Genomic DNA, 26900 nt, shown 5'->3' with positions numbered 1-26900 from the left:
AAGGAACAATATGGAGATGTGAAATTGAAAGGAAATGAATTTAGCCTTGTAGGGTATATTTAGCATGAGAAATATTTTGCCTAGAATGAAATGACTCAGAAAAGGGTCAGACAGTTGCTAAGAGTGGTTGCTCACCAGCAGGAGTTTCAGCCACTGCTCGCTCCGTGACGTCACTGCGATCCAGTTGCAGTTGAGCAGACTGACCTTGTCATCAATCAGGTTCTCCTGGCTACGAAGTAAACCCTTCAGGGTCTCTGCCAACTCCCTCACCAGTTTCAGCTGTGGCTTATGACGCTCAGTGACCTCCTGCGTCTCCTGGGTGGGAAAGATGATGATTTAATAGGTTGTTTTTGATCTTTTCTTGTCAAAATGAAGTAACTTTAAGTAAAAAAAAAAAAAAAAAAAAAACTCACACCCACCTTCTTGGAAGCAACATAGAATTTGTATTTATTTTAAATTTAAAATTTTCAATTTGAATAGTTATGGTAAATAAAGAAAATACGACAAACCTCTAATTTTGTGTTCTACTGAAAGGAATTTTAGGTGTGGAAAAACATGGAGGTGTGCAAATGATAACAGAACTGTCATTTTTTGGAGGAACTATTCCTTTAATGACTAGCAAACTGTTTCGGATATGAACAATGCAGTTGAAATGAAACTAGTTGAGTTCATTTACCTTTGCCCAAGCCAACTCTGCATCCAAATCGCTTGGCATGCCTTCCACTGAAGAGCGGCGTGTCAGTTCCTCATCAGTCATCGCCAACCATTCTGTCAGACTGTTTACCTCCTTCCGAAACTTCCTTAATAACTTTAAAAGCTTCTCCAGTTCCTGCTTTCCTTCTGTTACCTGCACACAGACAAATGTTTTGTAAATCAGCCAACAAGTGTTCAACATAAATGGAAACTATTTACTGTACAAAACTTTTACAATACTACAATACTATTTCAAAGATAGTTACTAAAATATATATTGTGTTCAAAAGTTTGGGTACTGTGTATACTGTATAGTGTAAAAACAATATCATTACAATTTAAAATAACTGTTGATGAACAGAAAGTTTAAAAGAACAGCATTTATTTGAAATAGAAATTCTAAATGTTTTTACTGCTGCTTTTCATGTGACTTTTACTGTTAATTTAATGCATTTTGCTGGAATAAAAGTATTAATTTCTTTAAAAAAAATCTAACCCCAAACTTTTGAATGGTAGTGTGAATAAATTTGTGCAAAAGATACTTTTGATTTATTGTAACATAATTTCCATACTTTCATGGTTTTGATGATATTACTATTGTGCTAAAAATAAAAAAAACCCCATAAAAATACACAATGAGTAGCTGTGTCAAACTAGAACTGCACATGTCTTACATTTAGCCTTGTATTCCCCTACCTGTGATCCCAAATCATTGTATGTGAGTTTGAGGGCCGTCAGCCTGTCGTCCAGCTCTTTGGGTTGCTCTGTCTGCTGCTTTTGCACAATCTGTCTTCCAGTCTTTATCACTGTCTCCACCTCCGACTTCACCTCACTCAGATTCTTATAGAACTTCTACATGGGGGAAATAGAGAATGTGATTAAACTCAGTCTGATATTGCTGCCTGACAAGAACCAAATGGCAATGTATGATTAAACAAAAATTACAATTAAACAGTTAGAAATTAGTCAAATTAGAACTTTAACAAAACAGAACAAATTTCATTCCGTATGAAGTAATCACTTCAATCTCCATAACTATTTATACATTAACAATTGATGCATTCATAAAAAATAAGGTTAAAGGCTATTAAAACACCAAGCACCCTACATTACCCACCATGCATTGCTCCAACTGTGACTGTACCACGTCCTGCTCCACACTCCGAATACTCAGCACTCCTAGCTTCCCTTTCACCTCCTCTAGCGCTCGCTCACATTCCCTCAACCGCTGATCAAAGTTAACCGGCTTTTGGAAAAGCCGGAACTTGGCTTTAACATGCAATAGTTTATCCTAAACAGACACAAAAAAACAGGCATTTATTTAAAGGTAATTGATTACTTCTTTATTATTTGATGAACGTATTTAAGCAGGAAGTACGGTGGCCCAGTAGTGCATGACACAACGAAATCTCCACAACACAACGAAATTGCCACAACACAATGCACAGGGCTAATTGCGTTGTGTTGCGGTTTGTTTCTGTTGTGTTGTGCTAATTTCAGTGTGCTGCGGTTTGTTTCTGTTGTGTTGTGCTAATTTCAGTGTGCTGTGGCTTGTTTCTGTTGTGTTGTGCTAATTTCAGTGTGCTGCGGGCTTGTTTGCTGTTCAGTGTTGTGCTAATTTCTGTTGTGTTGTGCTGCGGCTTGTTTCGTTGTGTTGTGCTAATTTCAGTGTGCTGTTTTTTTTTTGTGTTGTGTTGTGCTAATTTCAGTGTGCTGCGGTTTGTTTCTGTTGTGTTGTGCTAATTTCAGTGTGCTGTGGCTTGTTTCTGTTGTGTTGTGCTAATTTCTGCGGTTTGTTTCTGTTGTGTTGTGCTAATTTCAGTGTGCTGTGGCTTGTTTCTGTTGTGTTGTGCTAATTTCAGTGTGCTGCGGCTTGTTTCTGTTGTGTTGTGCTAATTTCAGTGTGCTGTGGCTTGTTTCTGTTGTGTTGTGCTGCGGCTTGTTTCTGTTGTGTTGTGCTAATTTCAGTGTGCTGTGGCTTGTTTCTGTTGTGTTGTGCTGCGGTTTGTTTCTGTTGTGTTGTGCTAATTTCAGTGTGCTGTGGCTTGTTTCTGTTGTGTTGTGCTAATTTCAGTGTGCTGCGGCTTGTTTCTTGTGTTGTGCTAATTTCAGTGTGCTGTGGCTTGTTTCCGTTGTGTTGTGCTGTTAATTTTAGTGTGTTGTGCTAATTTCAGTGTGCTGTGGCTTGTTTCCGTTGTGTTGTGCTAATTTTGTTGTGCTGCGGCTTGTTTCTGTTGTGTTGTGCTAATTTCAGTGTGCTGCGGCTTGTTTCCGTGCGGCTTGTTTCTGTTGTGTTGTGCTAATTTTGTTGTGCTGCGGCTTGTTTCCGTTGTGTTGTGCTAATTTCAGTGTGCTGCGGCTTGTTTCCGTTGTGTTGTGCTAATTTCAGTGTGCTGCGGCTTGTTTCTGTTGTGTTGTGCTAATTTTAGTATGTTGCGACTTGTTTTTGTTGTGTTGTGGTGTTATTTGACTTTTTTTTGTTTTGTTTTGGTTTGTTTCTGTGTGTGTGCTAATTTCAGTTGCTGCAGCTTGTTTGTTGTGTTGTGCTAATTTTAGTATGGTGCGACTTGTTTTTTTGTGTGTGGTGTTGTGCTAATTTTAGTATGTTGCGACTTGTTTTTGTTGTGTTGTGGCTTGTTTCTGTTGTGTTGTGCTAATTTTAGTATGTTGCGACTTGTTTTTGTTGTGTTGTGGCTTGTTTCTGTTGTGTTGTGCTAATTTCAGTGTGCTGCGGCTTGTTTCTGTTGTGTTGTGCTAATTTTAGTATGTTGCGACTTGTTTTTGTTGTGTTGTGGCATGTTTCTGCTGTGTTGTGCTAATTTCGTTGTGTTGTGTTGTGGCTTTTGTGGCTTGTTTCCATTGTGGTGTGCTAGTTTCATTGTGTTGTGGCTTGTTTCTGTTGTGTGGAGCTAATTTCAGTGTTGTGGCTTGTTTCTGTTGTGCTGAGGCTTGTTTCTGTTGTGTTGAGGCTTGTTTGCATTTTGTTGTGCTAATTTCAGTGTTGTGGCTTGTTTCCATTGTGGTGTGCTAGTTTCATTGTGTTGTGGCTTGCTTCATTGTGTTGTTTCCACTGTGTTGTGCTCGTTTCGTTGTGGTGTGCTAGTTTCGTTTTGTTGCGGCTTTTTTCTGTTGTGTTGTGGCTTGTTCCCATTGTGTTGTGGGTTGTTTCCAATGTTGCGGCTTGTTCCCATTGTGTTGTGCTAATTTTATTGTGTTGTGACTTGTTTCTGTTGTGTTGCAAATTGTTTCCGTGGTGTTGTGCTAATTTCGTTGTGTTGCAGCTTGTTTCCATTTGCTGTGTTGTGCACTATTGGGCCACTGTAAGCAAGGATCTAGCAACATGGCAAAAAAACAAAAAAACAACAAAAGCTATTAAAAATTATAATGAGCCATTACTCTTACATATGTTGCATCAATTTCTCCAATCACTTTCTCTGATGCGTCAGCCTCGACAGCCTTTTTCTTCATGTCATCAAGAGTCACCTCATGACCATTCAACTCAGTCTGAATTTTCTGTTTAATGAGATAATAACAAGGCAATTATAATTATCTTTAAATAATAATTAACTAAATAACTAAATAATAAATAAAAGATGTTAAGTGTATATAAAAAATCTATAAATAAAAATATTATAAAAAATAAATAAAAATCCCTGAGACCCTACACAGGACAAGCGGTTTTAAAGAAAACTGCTAAATTAAATTAAATTAAATTAATAAAAAAATCAATAAAATATACAATAAAATAAATGTTTATTTGGCCCATATGTATGAGATGATATGAATACCTGTGCCTCCTGAGGTATCTGTGCAGCGTCTATGCCATCTGCTATGTAAGCAGTCAAATGTCGGTCAGTGTTGTTCAGAGAGTCCTGAATGAGGCGCAGGGTTTTGTCGTTCTCCTGGGCCCACTGCAAGCTCTTCTCCAGCTGCTGTCGCCTTTGTAGAGCCTGTTTTTGACAACAGAAAGTGGAAGAGAATCAAAACATGAGAAAATCCAATGACTATACTTAGGGTTTCAGCTGCACCAATACAAGAAGATCCTACCCTTTGCATTAGTTCATCCCAGCGTGTGTTGTAGTCCTCCACTTTTTTGCGTATGAGCTCATCAAGGACTCTGCCATCCATAAGGGTCTGGGCTAATTCATGGATCTGGTTGCGGTTATATTCAGGATGCTCTCTAATCATGGTGTCTAAAGACTGGAAGGGAATGGGAAACCACTTTAATACCTATGATTTAGAGGTCATTTGAAAACATAAAACTTAATAAAAGATGCTTTCCATGGTGATGATGCAAGATTGAATTTTTGATATGATTATTTTATCATCATAAGTGCATGTATTAGCTCATAGGAAAGAAAAATCACAAATGAGATCTATTTAATATCTCACATTTTCTCCTAGGCAGCAAACTGTGTTTGTTCTGGTAGCATTCCTCATTTTTAAAGTAGTTTTGGATAAAAGGGTCTGCTAAGTCAATTAATGTTTTGCTAAAGTCTCTAATTCTCAGTTTTGTAAAATGTGTGTAACCTCAAGAGCAGGGGTTTCTCAAACTTTTTTGTCAGTTGAACCTCTTAAATGTAAAATATTTACTCGAAATACCCGCAAAGTTGTTAATATTTCAATAATTTAACAACACATTCACATATTCGTGGTTCTCTGATGTCACATCACATGCTAGTAAACAAATAAAATATTTAATAATGTTTAGTAAGCGTTGCATTTTATTAGTTTTCTTTTTTTTGGGGGGGGGGGGGGTAATTATATACAGGGCTGCACAACTTTGACAAAAAAATTCTGATTGAAATTTTAACTGTGATTTGGAAAATAACTGATTTTGAACAATATTGTGATTCAGTTTTTTTTTTTCACTTAAATTATAATTTTCAGACATTTTCTTTTCAACAACTCACAAAGCCCTGTTTGGAAAACACTGCTCTACAGTTTCAGAAGAGATCATCAATAATCATCTGAGAAACTTTTGAGACAAAGTGGAATCTCCAATAAGAATGGCATTTAGGTCTGTGTCCTGCAATATGAAATCGTAACCTCTAAACAATAAAATGTTCCTCTGGGACAGAGTGACCTTTCCAAGTCAAACGCTTACCTAAAATGAAAACTGTGTCATCATTTACTCACGCTCATGTCATTCTAAATCTGTCTGCTCTTATTTTACCAGTAGAACACAAAAAGAAATGTATTTATACAGCTCTTTTAACATCAACAGGTAATGGTGGCCACAGGCTGTCAAACTATAAAAAGGAGGAACAGCGTATATGACTCAATATTTGTTTCCTTATGTGAAAACCAGACCAAAAACTATTATTTTAAAACAACCTAAAGAAACCCCCTTTTTTTTTTATAAGACTGGCTTTCAAGAGGCTTCCTCTTTTGGTAAACTGTCTCATAATATCTCTTAAGTTCATCACTAAGATTTTTAGCACTCACAGTCAAAGCTTCTTCTATTTCCTCTACACCTCCATGAAGGCTTTCGGTTTCATCAAGTTTCTTCTCCAGAAGGTCCATCCAGGCATTCTCCAACTCCAAATAAGACAGCAGCTCACACCAGCATGCCCACACCTCCTACAACAGCCAACAGAAACGGTCATGTGGTAAGTCAAATATATCACATTGGGCCTGGGTCCTGAGAATTTTGATCAAAGGTTAGAAGAACCACATTAGTGGTTTGAACTGAAAGGGTCTGGGGATGGCAACATCAAAGTCGTGGGTTTGATTCCCAGCGAACACACACACACGGATAAAGTGTAAATCTAAAAAGGACTTTAAGTTGCTTTGGATGAAAGCGTCTGCCAAATGAATAAATGTCAATATACGAGACACTATCTGACTCCTGAGAACAACCCCATCACTGGCACAATAACAAGCTCACCTCTAAAGTCTTGCATTTTCCATCGAGCCGGCTGCACAGTCGCTGGTAGTTAGAAGTCAAAACATCCAGTTCTGCCTTTAGGGCATCATGGGCCGCAGGAGGAGCCTTTGAAATGAAATTGGTGACTTTATCCGTCAGTAGCTTCACCTTTGTTTCCTTTTGATGGACTTCCTCTTGAGCCCGCTGAGTGGGAGAGAGGAGGGGAGATTATGTGAGCATTCAGATGTTTTCACCAAGGTTAGTGAACATCAGGATTCTCTTAAGCCTCTGTTTGCAAAGTTAAGCTAAGTTTGGCACTGGGACAGAGAGAATACAAGATCCCCGCTGTTGAGTGTTGAACTTGGCAAGTTAAACAAAAATGTGCCCCATTTACTTCATGAAAAGCACAAAGCAACAGGATCACATAGAGGTGAAAACTTTTGTGCACCGAGACGGAACCTGTTAGGAAATGAATATATTTCAATTGTCTAGGTGTCAGTCTTCTGCCATCATAACAACTGTCTGGGGAGCTTCTCAGACACTTTGTTCTCAGTTCAACATTTTCGTTTTTCTTTTCTTTAAAGTCTGGTGTCTCGGCACTTTCAATGAATGGGCTACAGATTGGTGTCCCCTGACTGTTGTTAAAAGCAATGAAGACACAAATCCCATGTTCTCTAGTGAGATTAGATGTGTTAGATAAACTGTTATCGAACATAAAACTAACACAGCATGAAAAGTAGTCAAACAATGTCTGTCTCCCTCTTAAAATGTGGATTCTGGTTTGTTCCACCTCAGTGGTCCTGATCTTTTTGAGGTATCCCACATTAGAAATCATATAATAAATGTCATAATTTTGACATACTTCAATCAAATGAAAAATATATCAATACTTTAATTTATTGATTGTTAGTCAGTCCAAAAATCCAACCCTGTAACCACATGATTTATATATAATATAATATAATATAATATAATATAATATAATATAATATAATATAATAAATCAAATGAAAAATAATATAATATAATATAATATAATATAATATAATATAATATAATATAATATGCAATATAATATAATATAATATAATATGCAATATAATTTATTACATTTCGTTTTTATTTAATATCTAGGTAGAAAGAAAGTGTAACTAAATTTCAAAAACTAGCTTTAAAATCTAAAGATGTCCCACATTTTGACTCTTTTTTTAGTGACTTTTTTTTTTTTTTTTGCTGAAAAATAAATGTTGAAATGGAGTTAGAGACATTTGTTTTGTTTCAACTACTTCGATTTTTTTTTTTTTTTATGAAAATATTTTAAGTTTATACATTAAAGCTATGTATCTATTTAATAATATCTCAGATTCTTAGGTTAAGTGATTTTGTATGTTTTAACCAAATTCTTTCAAGACCAAATTATCTAAATGAATCATTTTAGCTCCATACTCTTACAGTTGTTTCTGTTTTTAATTTTTAATTTTTTTTAAAACATCTGAGATCATTGACAATTGACAACTCCATTAAGTTCACAACTCCACTAAACAATGACATCTTCCTCTGAAGAAACATGTTAAAAAGGCACAAACCTTCAGTTCTTCCACGGCCTTATGAAGCTCCTCAGGTGTCTTGTACTGAAAGTCTCGTTCCAGATACTCTTCCTCTGCCTGAGTGATCCACTCCTGCATTTCCTGCATCTCCTTCCTCAAACTCATCGTCATGTCCAGCCCTCCTTTCAGGGCTGATTTCTTTGCATAAGCCTGAGGACCAACAAAAACAAATTTTTTGTTTTAATGACTCGCTGAAAACTGCAGAAAAATGCTCTAATAACATCAAAGTTTCACTTAGATATCGCCTAGGTGTGAAAATGGTATGCGTGGGCTTTTAAAAATAACTAAATTGTACCTCACCTCGTAATTAATTAGTATAATGCACCGTAAGCCCATGTGGCCCATTAATTACCTGTTTGCAAATGAGCTCCCACTGAGCATTGAGCTCATCAAGCATCTTCTGTATTTTGATGGCAAACGGTGTCTCAGCTTCCCTCTTCAAGGCCAGTCCCACCTCATTGATGCCATTCAGACTTGGTTGGACGGTGTGGATGTCGTTCACCAGAGCCTGGCAAATCAAAGGAGAATGTTTGAAATAGATGGTCTTGGCCATCCTGAAAACCAGGTCATGCCAATGCATTGACCCAATTCTACTAGATAGAAGCAAAGCTATTGCCATTATTGCAGCTAGCTTACCATGGGGCACAAAAATACTGAGATACCATTGAAAAATGTAATTTTGTGTTAAGCTACAGTTTTCATGACTAGAAATATGAAAAATCATTTCCTGCCATTGCCTGAAAAGAGAAGGCAGGGTCTTTACTGAGTCAGGTCCCAGCGGGTTTATGCCTTATTCATCCACCACTGCGGTTATATTAGCAGGTCTCCCAACATATTTTTGCAGATTTCATCTTAATGAGAAACAGCTCTTCCTCTTCCAGACCAATGCTTTAATTTAGGCTACGCTTCGCCTCTGCATAAAAAGCACTCTCTTCTGAATTTAAATTTTTGGGCCATGTTTGTGAAACACAATGATGAGTTTCTGGATCACAGTTGTTATTTTAGCACATCTTGCTCTAGGTCAGTATAGCATCAAGAGCTCTATTATAGTTTGAACCACAAACTTAGTTTTTATTGTGAAATAAATAAAGACTGTCCTCACCGTGCACTGTTCCAACTGTTTCTCCAAAGCCTCTGCGTCTCCCAGAGCTGGCCATTCCTCATTCAGGAAAACATCCACTTCTGCCATCCACTTCTGCAGAGTCTTTGTGTCATTCTACCATGGGATGAAATAATGGGTTATCTGAAGATGCAGTCACAATCTCTGCTACAACACATAGAAATTTATACAAAAATGTAACAAAAAATATCAATAATATTAATATAAAATGAACAAATCACACATTCCTTTATATTAAGTTTATATTCCTATATACATCACCGTAGTGCCATTTTGGAGAATATCTGCTGGATGCAAACTGCGTACGCTATTCTATGTCAGCCGCGACACAGGGATAAGTTTTCTATATTTACACTTTAATTTGAACGAAAACAGCATATCTGTGCAGCGCAGATTACACAGAAGAACGTACGCAGTTTGCATCCAGCAGATATTCTCCAAAATGGCACTACGGTGATGCTGAGAGACACAGATGAGACAAATTGTTGAATAAAGTCGTTTTCTTCGCATACAAAAAGTATTCTCGTTGCTTCATAACGTTACGGTTGAACCACTGATGGCAGATGGACTATTCTGATGATGTCTTTAATACTTTTCTGGACCTTGACAGTGTAATTTACTTGGCAGTTAATGGGACAGTCACAAGCCTCCCGGTTTTCATCCAAAATATCTTAAATTGTGTTCCGAAGACAAACAAAGCTTTTACGGGTTTGGAACGACATGGGAGTAAGTGATTAATGACAGAATTTTCATTTTGGGGTGGATTATCCCTTTAAGTAAGGCAATCGATCCTTTTGCAATTTTATGCACTTTTGAATTTTCTTTACCACCTTTTTTATTTTATTTTATTTTGGAAGTGAATTGAATGACACAGCAAATAATCAAACATTCACTCCTTCAATAGTATCGCCGCAACGCATACAACACAATGTTTTAACATTATTTTAGTAAAAAGTTACTTTTTCTAATTTTAGAACAGTATAACAGTATATCAATGTATACAAGTTTGCTGCCATGACAGTGTCTAAAATCATTAAAATGACCTTAAAAGTAACGATAAAAACTTTACAGCTCAAATAATACACATTTTAACAAAAGAATGAATGGGACATGTTTTATAAAATTACAAGCTACATGTTTAAAGGTCTCAATCACTTGCAATGTAAGTGCCTCCGTGTAACCTTGAATTTTGCTCTTTTTAAAGAAAACAAGTGACAAGTTATTACAAGCGACAAATGCTGTTGACTGAGCTTAATTTCTATTGAACTGAGAATCATCACCTGAGATATAAAGCAGCAATACATTTCTCTTCTCGGCAGGATGTAGTTCAAAACCTTATAAGTTTTCTGGGTAGGCAGCTGACTAGGTATTGAGACACAGCCAACATCTTCAGGTGCCTGTATTCCAGTACATTTTACTTGGAAAGCACCCAGCTTGGTGTAGGTGAAGTGTGTCTGCTTCAGAGAAAGTGTAATTTGAGGAAAAGCCTCATCAGCATATTGTTTCAGTACGTGCCTGGAACTGCTGTAATTTGGTCATGTGATCCTGCAGCTTCTGGATATTCTCCTCCAGCTGCTCAGACACACGTCTCCATCGCACCATCACATTGTCCAGCTCGGTCCGGTACTTCTGACAGATCTCTGGAGGTGCTTTCTGGAACACCTGCTCAGCCATTTTATTGAGGTCATCCACGTCACCCTGATGGTCCTTCTGTGCTGCTTGAATTGCCTGAAAAACATTTTGGCACTCATTCAATGTGCATAAAAAAGTAAATTAAAAAGTACATTTAACAAAAATACTAATAATAGATAAATCTATGAATATTGACTGATTTAAAAAAAAAAAAAAAAAAAAAAAAAAAATATATATATATATATATATATATATAACAAATTACATGTTTCTCATGCTCTACCATAGTAAATGTGTCATTTTGGTAAATATGTTCAATATTTATAATAACTAATCATCAAATTAAGTGGTACAATCTATTTGAAATCTCCTAGAAACCAAATCAACCTACTACAAACCAAAGTAACACTGATTTATATTTATTTCATTAACACTAAATATTACCATAAATGTTGTAATTGTGTGAAACTGTTTGAATTTACTTTCTCATATCCCAGTTTAATGTGCATATCACACTTGGAAACTTGTACAATTAAATAATGCTTTCAGCCCCATTTAACACATTCATTATTAAAATAAACACATTTTAAAACGAATGGAATGGTTTGAATTAATTTTGCATAATTCTGCAAATTGTATTTAAAAACCAGAACACAAACTGCAAATAAAGTCAGTAGTGTCTCGATAGAAGTTAACTATTTGTATGTGTAAACACTACTATTCAGATATTTGGGGTCTTTAATATTTTTAAATGTTTTTTTTTTTATTATTATGTTCACAAAATATGCATTTATTTGATAAAAAATACAGTAAAAGTAGTAATACTGTAAAATATTATTACAATTTAAAATAACTGTTTTCTATAAAGTTAAATAATGTTATTGTCTCCCAAACGAAAGAATTGACTCTGAACAGCGTAAATGAGTTGTTAGTGATTTGAATCCCACTTCTGAGACGGCTACACGTGATGCAGTAACACAACTGGATAATACCTGTCCATGTTTTATGTTGGCCGGCCGCGAACAACTTGACCTGCTCTCAAATATGTCATTTTACAGATAACTCCTTCTCTAATCTCGAGGAGTTCATTGGGGGATTCATAAAACACTTACTCTTGAAAAGTGGCTCACTGAATCTCAACCTATAAGTATGATAAATAATAGATGTTTAAATTTCTAGTGCTGGGCAACAATTAATCACAATGAATCACATCCAAAATTAAACTTTTTGTTTATATAATATATTTTCTAGTGCTGGGCAACGATTAATCACGATTAATCACATCCCAAATAAAAGTTTTTGTGTGTAATTTGTATATTTATTATGTATATATAAAGACACACGTATACATATATACGGCATAAATATGGAAATGGGCATATTATTTCTGTATGCGGTAGACCAATCACAACAGACTGGGCCATCTGACCAATAAGAGCAGAGTAGGCTCATAGAAGGGAAGGTTTTAGAGAGACTGAGTCTAAGAACTGCTTCAAACCAATCTTTTAAAAATCATTGGAAAATTAGGTTATATTAAATGCATATTTTCAGATAAGGAAAGTGTTGTTTGACCTTGCATGCATGTAAGCCTATTGTTGGAGAATCCCAAAACAATATTATGCACCTTAAAAATTGCATAATATGGGTGCTTTAAATAGTGCTGTCAAACGATTAATCGTATCCAAAATAGAAGTTTTTGGTTAAATGATATATGTGTTTACTGTGTATATTTATTATGTACATACGAATACACACACACACATACAGTATATATTTAGAAAATATTTACATGTATTTATATGTATATATTTAATTTATATATAAATATATTTAATATATAAACAAAAAAAAATCAAAAATAGATACATGCATGTCTGTATTTATTTATACATAATAAATATAAATAGCACACACACATATATGTAATATATGTAAATATATGTAAACAAAAACTTTTATTTTGGATGTGATTAATCGTGATTAATCGTTTGACAGCACTAATTTTAAACTTTTTTATTTTTATTTTTATTAAATAAATGTATTCCTGTGATAGCAAAGCTGTATTTCAGTAGCCATTATTACTGTCTTCAGTGTCAAATATCCTTCAGAAATTATTATAATTATAATTATTCTAATGAATATATATTTAACAGAGATGTCATATACATATTTAAAAACAATGATTATGATTAATATATATATATATATATATATATATATATATATATATATATATATATATATATATATATATATATATATATATATATCTATATATATATATATTAATCATTGTTTTTAAATGAGTCTTAAGATCTTCAGTAAAATCTTATACCTTGATGTCTTTGAGCCTCTGCTCCATGACAGGGTACTCAGTCACTGCTGTGGAGGGGATGGCTAGTTTGTTCTCACACTGCTGCAGCCAGGCCAGCAGCGCTGCCATCACATCCTTATAACGTGCTGGTGGAAGACTAGACTGGACTAATACAAGAGAAAAGAAAACAAAACATGTCTGAACACAATCTCCAGCCAGCAGTCCTGCAGTTTTCCACAGATCATGAATGTCCATCATTCACAAAATTCAACAAATGCCCCACTTCCTATATGTTTGTTTTTCACAAACAATTCATTATCAAATCATCTGATTATGTTTCAGCAACTATTCAAAGGTAAAGTACTGTCAAAGTCATTTTTAATCACATTTTAGCATTCTGCATAATTCTGAAGATTTTCTCACACAATCAGCATAGAAAATAGTTTAAGAATCTTTCTAAATTGTGTAGAAACTCATTAGACATGAACTATCTTTCAGCCAGAGAGTACTTAAAAATTAGAACATGAAAGTTTCAGACGCTTTTGTAGCATAATAGGATAGAGATCTCGTTGATTTGAAAGATATATGAAACTGCTGCCGGCTCAGAGGCTAACGTAACCAAACCAGACCACGCTGCAGTCTGAATCATACGTACAAGTGCTATCATAGTACAGTATGTGAGTGATCCACTTTTAAACTCCCTCAACGTTAACCCAAATAGCAAAGCACTAGACACCCCTCACCCAGAACAAGCTGTCTTTCCCTGGCCCTCAGGTCCTCCAGGACATGGTGGTAGTGCTCTTGGAAGGCAGAGATGTCAGCATCAAAGAGAACAGGCGTCTCTTCTTTCCGCTGCAGCTCCTGAAGTTGTTCATGCAGCTTGTCCACTTGTGGTTGTAGAGCAGAGAGGCGAGCGATCTCATCCTGTGAAAGGTAATAAAGTATTGGGCTTGTAACGTTTCAAGCTAAGTCACATAATGGCACAAATAATGGCAGGAAAATGGCCCCATCTTTTTGCTGTCAGCCCTCGTCACCTAAAGTGGGAACAATCATTAATATTTAGCACTTATAACTTGACTCATAACTTCAAAATGTCTATACTGATTCAAATACAAAGAATATTGTGTTGTTGCGAGGCAAATGTTTTTACAGACTTCACAAATTCAATAAAAACTTCATAAAATCTCATCTTTAGCTTTGAGTTTTCTCTTCACACTTCTTTCATCGCATCTTCTGTCCTTTAGTAAAGTGTATATTAGAGATTATTTATGATATGCTGCATATAAATTACAATTGCAATAAAATAGCTATAATAAAACTATATTTTTATTGATCCAATAAAAATAGTAACGCAGTAACTTAAATTACATTTTTGCTGTCTGCTACCATATGAGATTCTCTGTTTCCTTTTTCTTTCGAGATAGGTTGACGTGAAATATCAAAATTTGTATCAGTTTTTAAAATTTATATATATCATTTTTGTAATTGAGAGAAAGAGAGGAGATGTTATTGTATATCAACATTTTCAGAGAGAGAGAGAAAACAAACATATATATATCTTTTCTCTGCAAATGTTGATATACTATACACACACACACACAAACAGCAGGTAAAATAAGTATTGAACCCTTCACCATCTTTCTCAGTAAATATATTTCTAAAGATGCTGTTGGCATGAAATTTTCACCAGATGCTGGTAACAACCCAAGTAATCCATGCATGCAAATAAAACAATATGTGCTGGAACATGCTTACTGAAATTTGCTTTGGCCCATTCTTCCACACAAACAGTCTTCCTATCTTGAATGTTCCATGGATATCTTCTATGAACTCTAATCTTTAGTTCTTTCCATAGATTTTCTATTGGATTCAAGTCAGGTGATTGGCTGGGCCATTCTAGCAGCTTTACTTTCTTTCTATGAAACCAAATGAGAGTTTCCTTGACTGTGTTTGGGATCATTGTCTCATTTGAATTCTCCACCCTCATTTCATCTTCATCATCCTGGTAGACGGCAGCAGATTTTTATCAACAATGTCTTTGTACATTTTTCCATTTATCCTTCCTTCAATTATATTAATTTTTCCAGTGCTACACCATGATGTTTTGGGGTGATGTGCCATTTGACCTTCAAACATGGTGTGTATTATGGCATCCAAAGAGTTTAATTTTGGTCTCATCTGACCAGACTATATTCTCCAAGTATTTCACAGGCTTGTCTAAATGTTGAGCAGTAAACTTTAAATGAGCTTCAACATCCTTTTTCTTCAGCAATAGAGCCTTGCATGGTGAACGTGCATACAGGCCTTGGCGGTTGAATGCATTACTTCTTATTTTCTTAGAAAAAATTGTACCTGCTAATTCCAGGTCTTTCTGAAGCTCTCTACAAGTGATCTTTGGTTCTTGGACAACTCTTTAGACTCTTCACTCCTCTGTCAGAAATCTTGTGAGGAGCACCTGGTTGTGGCCGGTTTATGGTGAAATGATGTTCTTTCCACTTCCGGATTATGGCCCCAACAGTGCTCACTGGAACATTCAGAAGTATTGAAATCCTTCTGTAACCAATGCAATCAGGATGTTTTGCAACAATAAGACTGCAAAGGTCTTGAGAGAGCTCTTTGCTTTTACCCGTAATGAAATGTTTCTTGTGTGACACGCTGGTCATGAGACACCTTTTTATAGGCCATCAGTTGATACTGAACCAACTAATATTAATTGCCACTGACAAAGGGCAGGATTGCTTTCTAGTTACTGATAGATTTCAGCTAGTGTCATGGCTTTCCATGCCTTTTTGCTCCTCCCTTTCTTCATGTGTTAAATACTTTTTCCCTGTGTCATTTTACTTTATTACACATGACTTCACTTCTGAACTTATTTGTTTTTTGCTTTCTTTGTATGTATGAATTACTTGGATTGTTACAGACATCTGGTGAAAATTTCATGTCAACAACATCTTTAGAAATATATTTACTGAGAAAAATGGTGATGGGTTCCAATACTTGTTTTACCCGCTGTATATATATAACAAAGCATATAGTTTATATTGACTATTATATACTGTACTATGATTACTCTTTTGTCTGCAAATATTGATATACAATAATGATTTAATTGATAACTATTAATATAATTATATTCATTAATATGCTTATTTTGGGTATTTGGAGGGTTAGAGTCAGTCTTCATATACATGTATGTGATACACTAATTGAGTAAACCTGGGGCATAGTAAGATGAGGAATGGGTTAATCACATCAAATGATAAAATTATCACAGACACTCAAGGTCTTTAGGGAGACATGTCTCTTCTGAAAGACATATTACAGAAACAAGGATCTGGTAAAGAGACAGAAGCGAGAAAGACATTCATATAGGAAGCTGTCAGGTACAGATATACTCAAGGATAAAAGAGGCAAGAAAGACTTTAAACCTGCAGAGCTTTGATCACTCAAAACTTTTTTAATCACACAACTTGTCTCTGTGCCTGTTATATCATATTCATTAATCTAACAGGCCACGTCTACCCCACATAACATAGTCCACAGCCATCAAACAGTGGAAATGTGTTCCTTTTTCAATTAAATCACCCAATATAAGTACCATCATCAGAGCTAAATCACATAAAAATCTAACTGCAGTTAAAATTCACCAGCCAGGCCAGCCAGAGTCCTCGTCAAAGGGGTCATTTTAAGAGAAATTGATTTTCCTTGATCTTTTGACATGAAAGATAGAATTATTTTTGTGAACCTGTCAAAATGTAATGAAAAAAAGAAAAGAGGCAACTATATTGGACCCGTCAGCAAAACCCAGAACCAATAACTAAGCATTTTACCATCTCATGCACTTATTTTTAATAAAAACAAGACAAATTATTTTTTAAAAATACGCCTTTGAATAAACTCAGATTTTATTTTTTTCCAGAATAATTTATAAGAATTACTTGTTAAAATAGAAGAATGTAGTTAACAATTTTCAAATAAATAATTCACTCAAAAATGAAAATTTGCTGAAAGCTTACTCAACCTCAGGCCATCCAAGATGTAGATGAGTTTTATTTACAAGCAATTTACATCACTTGCTCACAAGTGGATCCTCTGCAGTGAATGGGTGCCGTCAGAATAAGCATTCAAACAGCTGATAAAAACATCACAATAATCCACACAACTCCAGTCCATCAATTAACATCTTGTGAAGTGAAAAACTGTGTTTGTAGGAAACAAATCGATCATTAGGTGTTTTTAACTTCAAACCGTTGCTTCCAGCTAAAAATACGAGTCCTTAATCCATAAAATTGCGTTCTCCAAAGAAGGTATTTTCTGAATCAGGAGAGAAATATGCACAGATCAAGCACCGTTTACAAGTAAAAACAGTTCTAAACAAATACAAAGAACAACAGGGGATTTACTTTTTCCAATGGAGAAAGTATTATAGTTGTTTTTTTTTTTTTTTTTTTTTTTTTTTTACAAAGACTGGTTTCCACTTCACAAGACATTAATTGTTAGAATGATGTGGATTAGATGTGTATCTTTTTTTTCTCAGATTTTCAAACTCTCATTCTGATGTCAAGTGAGCAAGTGATCTTATCTACATCTCATATGGTCTAAGGGTGAGTAGATTTTACATTACACATATACATTGTATATTCAATTATTTAATATATAAAATTTATTGCTATTTTCTGTGGTTGTAGTTGTTGTGCATAAAAAAAAAAAAAACCTTCAGGGACCTTGTTAAAAACATCAACTAATTTCTAATCTTGGGAACCTTTGGAAGAACATGCATATAGGGTTGTGGAGGAGATTCTAAAAGTTATAGCATGTTTTCAAAGTAAATCAAGCTCTTTTATCTCAAAAGATCAAGACATTTTTTTAAGGTTATTTGTCTTGTTGGGGATGATAAAATGTCCTGCATGAATGCATCATTTTCTCTTTTTTTTTTTTTTTTTTTTGCATGAGATCAGATGAACACATGCAGCGGGTAAAGGGCATTACCTGGCCAGACACAGGAAAAGACAGACTTTGCCCTGTATATGGACACAGAACAGACACACATTGAAACACAAATCCACAAAGGAACAAGACCCCATGCACGAGGACAGACACTGGTGGTTACCCTGCAACGCTCCAGCTGAATCCTCAGAGGCTCTGGCTCGCACGCTGGCGGCGATTGCACCTTCAGCCAGTTCTCAGCGGTTCCCACAGCCTGCTCCAATTGCTGGAAGAGATTGTAGAAGGCCAGGACTTTGGTCTGGTAGGCCAACCACGCCAGCCTTTCGGCCAGGAGAGAGCAGAAATCGACCCATCGAGCACGTAACTGCTGAGCCGCCTGCTGGATGTCCTCGGAATTCTGACCATCTTTAGAGAAAGATCCATTAGGACAAATGAGACTCATGCATATTGAAACAGCATTTGAGGCAATTAAGCTGGCAAAGGCTTTAGACTTTCAAAATAGCTGGGAAACGTCCCATCGATGTACATCTCTATCTATTATTAATAGAGCTGACATTATGCAGGATTTTATTACTTTAACTAGCAGCAAAATGCAGCTTATTGCTTTCCAAATAAGATGGGGGATATTTGTGTGAGACAACAAGGGCAAGTTTTGAATTATGCAAGACTGATTGAAAATCAAGGGGCATTTACAAAACATTTGAACTGAAATGAATGTGCATATGAAAATAATCACTTAGAATTCATGCATACCGCTAGTGAGCTGATCCACCAAAGCTTGGGCTGAACGAGTGGCTTCTTGTAACTTTCTGAACTTTTCTGTTTTTTCCCTGTCAATTGCCTCAAAAAATGTTGAAAGATGCACACAGTAAACACCAATGAAACACATTTTATAAAGCATTAACGTTTTCTAATAGTTGAGTTTACACTTTGCATAAATTAAATATAACAATTAAAAGATATTAATTAATATTAATATATTATTCAAGTTCAAAACTTTCTAAAAGTAATATAATACATTTTGCAGTCTAATATATGTTCACTACACATGAAATGAACGTTAATGTAGCCCTACCAGCACTTTCTCATAGAGGTCTGCCACACTGCCTTCCTTGCGGGAGACTGAGAACTCTGGATTTTGCAAAACAGCCTCTGACCGAGTCATAAAACTGTGAATTTCAGTGAAGTCCACATCAAATCTGCAGGGAAATTGATGAGAGAACAGCAAAACAAATTAGTTATTCTTGTTTGTTTGTTAGTCATTTAAATATTGCTGGGACTCGGGCATTGATTAGCATTTTCCCCTCACTGCAGGCTTTATGTTTCACCATCATTTCTAAACTCAAAAGTGCAGTTTAACTCATGCGGCCAAAAAAGCAAAAGAGCTTATTTAGACACACCCAAAAAAATTAAAAATTAAAAAAAAAAAAAAAAAAAATTCTCAGTATCTCTGACCTGTTTTATAACAAATATGTTGTACTGTATGTAATACAAAAAAAAAAAAAAAAAACCCAACAACAAAAAAAATCCCTTGAGAAATATAGAATAACAAACAAGATAAATTTCACTTCAAATATTAAGTTTTTGTGTCATGTGAAAAAGTGGTGATAATTTTTTGTCAAGAATTACATGTTTCATAATGGGTCCATTATATTACACAACGGCCATACTGAGTGACCAATAGATTACATTGTGCAAACCACGCTTTAGAAAAACTGTTTTATATTCATAAGCATATGTAGTAAGATCTGTTTGGAAGCAATTATTTACCCTTAAATCTAATCCTAGTTGCTATCCATTGGTTTTATCACCATCTACATACTAGCTAGTGTACTGATAAATTGGTTAATAAAAAAAAAGACAAGCCCTTCAGTATATGCCATAACAACTTTCTGTTTTATTTGGAAATACATCAACACAGGAAAAGAACTGTGCAAGCATTAGCATCACAAAATTTATTACCTTTTTATTTTCTAACAATTAGTTTTACAATCTATTTCAACACTCTTGAAATACAGTTTGTTATTCAAGATAAAACACATTAACTTGTGCCATTAATAATATAAAAAAAAAAAAACATAAATTGATGACATAAATTGGTCCTCCACATTAAGTGACCTGTGACAAAACCAAGGTGTATAAGCTCACCTTTTCCGCAGTTCTGAATCAGCGACAATCTGTCGCTTCTTCTGAGGTGGAGGGGTAGACATGCCCTCCTTAGTATGCTTCACCACCTTTTTCTGGTTCGTGGTCACCTTGGTGACAGTTGCCATGGTTGTATGCGTAAGCTCCGACTGGGATGTGGTGACAATAGTTGAAAACTAAGAGGGACAGAAGTTGTAAGACACATGTGTAAATGTACAGAAGTCTGATTCTCGAGTGCATATGAAAGAGAGTGAGATACAGTGAGAGCGCTTTATTTATTCTGAGTGATGGCACGGCAATGCAGGAAGCCATATCAAATTCTGAGAGAAATGGAAATAGATGGAACAGTATTGCGGAAAAGATGAGACGCAGTAAATGGAATGGCATTAGCATAACCACCTTGGTGCTGGTGAGATGAAGCGACTGTACCAATTTGTCCCAGCGCTGAGCAAACCTCTCCAGCTTTGCCTCTAGTTTCCCAGCGGCCTCTTTGCTCTTAATGTTAGTCAGCAGATCTTGAACGAGGGAGCAAAGCTTGTCCATGGTTTGCCTTTTCAACTCCAGGTCTGCTTTTAAAATCTGAGGAACAAAGTTAAGTTCTGAAATGTATTCTTAAAGGAATAGTCGGATCAAACATGAAATTCTGTCATCATTTACCCACCCTCACGTCATTCCGAACAAAACAGAAGAAGATATTTTGAAGAATGTTGGTAACCAAACAATTTACCCTTCGCAGGGAGTTTGACTGACAGGTGATCTGACCAATCATAACGCAGAATCTGCCATTTTTGCTGACAAGAGTATATTAACGTCAGTGGATTTGAACTTGAAAAATGGTGTGTACTGACATCTTTCTGCGGTTGAAACATGATACCTTATGTTGTTCATCCATGTTTATTTTGCACTACAACTAATAAAGAGGAAGAGATGATCGGTTCACGTGCCTCTTGAACTCGGACGCCACCACGATCTGTCACGACACATTAAAGAGCCACAAAATGGTATTTATAGTTTGAATTTCTTGAAAAATTTAAAAATATTAAAGCAAAAGTAACCTGCTCTGTCTTGTCTGACGGCGTGTTGTCAGTTTCCTCTTTGGTCCACAATGTATTTTTCACTTTGTGAGAACATAATGTGTGGTGTAAGAGCGCCATGGCTTGTCTGACACAGCAATAGTAACAAAGGGGCCTCCATTTCATTTTTTGTCTATACTATAGAAGTCTATAGAACCATCTTGCTACCAACATTTTTCAAAACACCTTGCACCACAGAAAAACGAAAGTCGTACAAGTTTGAAACGACATGAAGGGGAGCAAGTTGTGACAACATTTTTATTTTTGGTTAGACTATACCTTCAAAGTCAGCCAACCAATGAGAACTTTGAAAAACAGAACTACATAATATCTAATGCTGGCTTGGAATTGTGTTGCATCACTAAAAAGGCCTGATTTCAAACCCATTACAAAGGATTTCAACATAAAACGTCATTCGAAACCCATTTTACTCCTGTAACATGAAAATTTTACATGTCATGCAGCATATTCAACAAGGGAAAAAATTCAAAGTACTCGATTTTATCCACCAGGACTTGATTGTTAATCATGCAAAGTAGGGTTGGCTTTGATGCGCCAGTGAGTTTGGATTATGTGTGGCCACTTACGGCAAGCTTCCTTAGGTTGGTGGCCACTTCATTTGGGTCACTTGTGCCGCTGCTTTGGATAGTCTGCACTAACTCCTCCTTCTGAGTCAGCCAAGAATCAAACAGCAGCTATAAAACAAGCACAGCAGATTAAAGGAAGATTGTGAGATGTGTTCTGCACTGCTGCTTTTCCTGTTTCTTTTGAGCACTGGTGATGTTATCGCGCTGTCTCTCTTGAGAAAAGAGGTCTTCAAAACCTTTATGTTTCCCCAGACATGCTCTCATTATAGTCATTTAGCAGGCAGGATTCCAAAGGCATTTTGAGAGCCGCTAAATGCATTGTAAAAGCTTTTTCAGCACGGTCTGGAAGGATTCAGTACCTGCTCCTCAGAGAAATGCTGCCAGCACAGCAGGATCTTTTGAAGAAGGATCCAACGCTCTTCAGTCCATTTGCAGATCGCTGCCCATCGTTCCCCAAGGTTCTGTGTAAGTAAAGTGGGGGTTTTGTGGAAAACCGATTCAAGTAAACAAAACATTGTACACAGTTATTTGGTCCAAACAACCGGTCAGACCTTAGGGCTGTGGTTATGGTTACAAAGGTCACAGTAGCAGATTATGGTTGTCAGGCCATTGTTTCATTAAGTTTCATTCAGACACATTTTGGTTATTTACAGGATTGGCAACCGCATTCTATAACCACACTTGGTTGTCTGTTACATTATAAAGTGTGAAAGAGCCTCTCTGTGGTATAAAAGCTGATGTCACTTACTTGTGACCCTGGACCACAAAACCAGTCAAAAGTAACATGGGTATCTTTGTAGAATTAGCCAGCAATATATTGTATGGGCCAAAATGATTGATTTTACTTTTATGCTAAAAATCATGAGGATATTAAGTAAAGATAATGTTCCATGAAGATATTTTGTAAATTTTCTACTGTAAATATATCAAAATTTTATTTTTGATTAGTAATATGCATTGCTAAGTACTTCATTTGGACAACATTAAAGGCGATTTTCTCAATATTTAGATTCAGTTTACTTAACAGCAAAAAACAAAGATTTTAGACCGCTCACGCTATAATCTTTTGATTAGACTGACAGGGCAGCCGATTTGGTGGTTGCCTAGCAACATAAAAGATGCAGCACACTGCTCTTTTTTTTAAAAAGTCACCTAAAAAAAGGCAGTGCAGTGCACCTCGCGTTTTCAGAAAAAAACTAAAAAATTGCATTCGGTATGATCGGGGCCTAACACTGTTCTGCTTGGGCAAATCAATGACCACATTTACCTGCAGTTTTTCCTCCAAGGCTGCGGTGGCGCCATCACCACTGTTCTCATCTACTACCACCACCATATGAGTCAGAGAGTTCACTCGCACTTGCTCCAGCTCCAGATCTTCCTGTAAGAGCTGTAGGGACAATTATGTCTTTAGTTATTTGCTTTTTGTTTATCAATAAACCACAAAAAATTACAGTAAATACTTTTTGCTCTTCAATTTGTCGCTTTATGTCATCAAGTTCGGGTCCTAAAGGCTGTGCTCCCATTCTTTTAATTCGAGTTTCGGTTGTGTCCAGCCAATCAGAGAGCTGCTTCAGCTGCTGGTGCTGCAGGTCCATCAAAACCACATGAAGCCTATAAATGTTCCAAAACATCAGTTATATGAACGTTGTAAATAGCAAAGGTCTTTCTATAAAGAGTGATAGGTTTATATTCCTGGCTAAAGGCTTATTGTGCAAACGTGACCACCTGCTCTGTCTCTCCATACTGGCCACACGCAGATGTTCCCAGCGAGAGTTGAGCAGATTCATCTGTTCCCGCACCTCCCTCTCTTCATCATCAGTCAGCTGCCCTCCAGACAACAACACACTTCCTGCTTTGAGAACCCGGCCCACGCTGCCCTGATGAGATGTTAACTCCACCATGTAGCCCTGGACAGACATAAACAGACATATATATGATAAACATCAGTAAGATTTTTTAAATTTTTTTTTTTTTTTTTTGAAAGAAAACAATTGATCCAACAATTAAAAAAAATGATCCAAAGTGACAGTAAAGTCTTTTACATTATTACAATAAACTTTCATTTTAAAAAAAAAATGCTCTTCTTTTAAACTTTCTATTCATCAAAGAAAATTGCATAACTGTTTCTACAAAAATATTAATCATCACTATTTTTAACATTGATAATAAGAAATGTTTCTTGAGCACGAAATCAGCATTTTAGAATGACTTTTGAAGGATAATGTGACACTGAAGAGTAGAGTAATGATGCTAAAAAATAAATAAAAATGTAGCTTTGCCATCACAGGAATAAATTACATTTTAAAGTATATTGAATTAGAAATATTAAAAATCATTATAATATTTAAGAGCACTTATATACTCCTTTCAAAGACTTTAAAAATTTTGATGACCCTAAACTTTGGAACAGTAGTTTACAATTTTAAATATATATTTAAAAATGTATTAAACACATGTACACTGTAAATGGCAGATCTATCAACAAACAAAAATGTGCAAATAAATAGTATGCTTATAATATAATACAATATAATAAATAGCTTAAGAACTCTTAACGTCTCGGTTTCTTTGCACTGTCATCTAAAAAAATCTCTTTGTACATCTGTTTTCATCCTTAACACTTCCTTCAATTAGTTTTTTTTTTAATCATTATATCATGCCATTCTCTTAGTCATTTAATATCCCCAGATAACTTTTCAATTCACACCCTCACAAGGCACAGTTTGGTCCTTTGACTCCCAGACCAACCATTCTAAAAGATGCTGGAATATGAAACTGAGGGGAAACACTTATAATTACCATCTGTCACGAATGGAGAAATCGGATTTATTCAGAGACTGTAAACACAGGGGGCATATGAAGATCTGGATTAATAACAGCAGCCCATAACTTCTTGAACAATACATCTTAGTTCCAAAACTTTCAGACAGCATCCTTCACCCGTTGGGTTCAAAGTTATTTTGAAGAAATTAGTCACCTGTCCAAATTTAGAGCCATTCCTATACGTCTCACACAAGTGTAAAACATCAGTCATATATTGACCAGATGTCAGATACTGAATAAACATATATAGATGTGTCAACTGAAGAGCATTTCTGGGACAATACAGACTTAAATTTAATTTTATACACAAAATCTATATGTATTGGAAGTTACGAGTTAAGAGTCATTTTTAGGGCCACTCTAAAATGTGCAGTTTTATCACACAGCACAATGCCACAGATGTCGCAAGTTTTGAGGGAGCGTGCAGTTGGCATGCTGACTGCAGGAATGCCCACCAGAGCTGTTGCCCATGAATTGAATGTTCATTTCTCTACCATAAGCTGTTTCTAAAGGCGTTTCAGAGTATTTGGCAGTACATCCAACCGGCCTCTCAACCGCAGACCACGTGTAACCACACCAGCCCAGGACCTCCTCATCCAGCATCTTCACCTCCAAGATAGTCTAAGACCAGCCACCCGGACACCTGCTGCAACAACCGATTTGCATAACCAAAGAATTTCTGCACAAACTGTCAGAAATCGTCTCAGGGAAGCTCATCTGTATGCTCGTCGTCCTCATCAGGGTCTCGACCTGACTGCAGTTCGTTGTCGTAACCAACTTGTGTGGGCAAATGCTCACATTCGATGGTTTCTGGCACTTTGGAGAGGTGTTCTCTTCACAGATGAATCCTGGTTTTCACTGTACAGGGCAGATGGCAGACAGCATGTACGGCATCGTCTGAGTGAGCAGTTTGCTGATGTCAACGTTGTGGATTGAGAGGCCCTTGGTGGCGGTGGGATTATGGAATGGGCAGGCATATGTTATGAACAATGAACACAGGTGCATTTTATTGATGGCATTTTGAATGCACAGAGATACCGTGACGAGATCCTGAGGCCCATTGTTGTGCCATTCATCCACGACCATCACATCATGTTGCAGCATGATAATGCACGGCCCCATGTTGCAAGGATCTGTACACAATTCCTGGTAGCTGAAAACATCCCAGTTCTTGCATGGCCAGCATACTCACCAGACATGTCACCCATTGAGCATGTTTGGGATGCTCTGGATCGGCGTATACGACAGCGTGCTCCAGTTCCTGCCAATATCCAGCAACCTCGCACAGCCATTGAAGAGGAGTGGACCAACATTCCACAGGCCACAGTCAACAACCTGATCAACTCTATGCGAAGGAGATGTGTTGCACTGTGTGAGGCAAATAGTGTCACACCAGATACTGACTGGTTTTCGGACCACCTCCCCCCACCTGGACCCCCCAATACAGTAAAACTGCACATTTTAGAGTGACCTTTTATTGTGGCCAGCCTAAGGCACACCTGTGCAATAATCATGCTGTCTAATCAGTATCTTGATATGCCACACCTGTGAGGTGGATGGATTATCTCGGCATAGAAGTGCTCACTAACACAGATTTAAACAGATTTGTGAACAATATTTGAGATAAATAGGCCTTTTGTGTACATAGAAAAAGTCTTTTAGACAAAACTAATGTGTAACTGTTGCTTAGAATAGTCTTAACTTTTTATTTAATAAACAAATTGCTCAACAAAAGCTGTAAAAGGACAGCCTGGACTTATATTTTTTGTATGGCCTTCAACTTTGGGCAAAGGTCGTATCATAAGACTCTGAGCTTATGTAGGAATCCGAAACTGCCATATGGCAGCTAAAGCTCATGAAATCACAACAAATACAGCTAGCTTTCATAGCAATTCCTAGATCACCTCTAAAGGGAATCTCTATAGTCTGCAAATGCTTAAAAGACACAGGAAATGACAACACTGTCTTTGAGCATTCAATTTTGTGTACTCTGTGTACTAGTCCTTCTGAAGAGATCCTACTTATAAGCTCTGACATCATAATTGAGACATGATGTGGATTCATGTGATTTTTGGTGCGACTTCAGAAAA

At 36.3% G+C, this 26900-nt stretch overlaps 1 protein-coding gene across 11 annotated transcripts in view; it reads right to left on the bottom strand.

Moving 5' to 3' along the window:
- The window catches only part of LOC109093772 (dystrophin-like), a 101045-nt gene that overhangs the window by 52560 nt on the left and 21585 nt on the right, over positions 1-26900 (bottom strand). For 10 of the 11 annotated variants that reach the window (XR_006153743.1, XM_042716851.1, XM_042716849.1 and 7 more), the window contains exons 11-35: positions 23713-23894; positions 23448-23598; positions 23255-23374; positions 22347-22448; positions 21988-22095; positions 20727-20906; positions 20331-20503; positions 19258-19381; positions 18936-19023; positions 18346-18587; positions 13979-14159; positions 13257-13402; positions 10805-11017; positions 9272-9385; positions 8522-8677; positions 8149-8319; positions 6584-6766; positions 6142-6276; positions 4741-4893; positions 4482-4643; positions 4096-4206; positions 1811-1984; positions 1390-1545; positions 677-847; positions 136-315 (exon numbers count right to left, since the gene is read on the bottom strand). Coding sequence is in view for 9 of the 11 variants with exons in the window: in XM_042716851.1 (XP_042572785.1) it covers positions 136-315; positions 677-847; positions 1390-1545; positions 1811-1984; positions 4096-4206; positions 4482-4643; positions 4741-4893; positions 6142-6276; positions 6584-6766; positions 8149-8319; positions 8522-8677; positions 9272-9385; positions 10805-11017; positions 13257-13402; positions 13979-14159; positions 18346-18587; positions 18936-19023; positions 19258-19381; positions 20331-20503; positions 20727-20906; positions 21988-22095; positions 22347-22448; positions 23255-23374; positions 23448-23598; positions 23713-23894 (3876 nt within the window). In the remaining 2 variants the exon portion in view is untranslated. Of the gene's footprint in view, positions 1-135; positions 316-676; positions 848-1389; positions 1546-1810; positions 1985-4095; positions 4207-4481; positions 4644-4740; positions 4894-6141; positions 6277-6583; positions 6767-8148; positions 8320-8521; positions 8678-9271; positions 9386-10804; positions 11018-13256; positions 13403-13978; positions 14160-18345; positions 18588-18935; positions 19024-19257; positions 19382-20330; positions 20504-20726; positions 20907-21987; positions 22096-22346; positions 22449-23254; positions 23375-23447; positions 23599-23712; positions 23895-26900 lie in introns of those variants that run through there. The other variant, XM_042716852.1, reaches the window with a different exon arrangement.

The sequence above is a fragment of the Cyprinus carpio genome, chromosome B1 (genome assembly GCF_018340385.1).
Source record: "Cyprinus carpio isolate SPL01 chromosome B1, ASM1834038v1, whole genome shotgun sequence".
NCBI classification, from domain to species: domain Eukaryota; kingdom Metazoa; phylum Chordata; class Actinopteri; order Cypriniformes; family Cyprinidae; genus Cyprinus; species Cyprinus carpio.
Note: the sequence above shows the minus strand (reverse complement) of the source record. Positions and strands in the feature narration are given on the sequence as shown.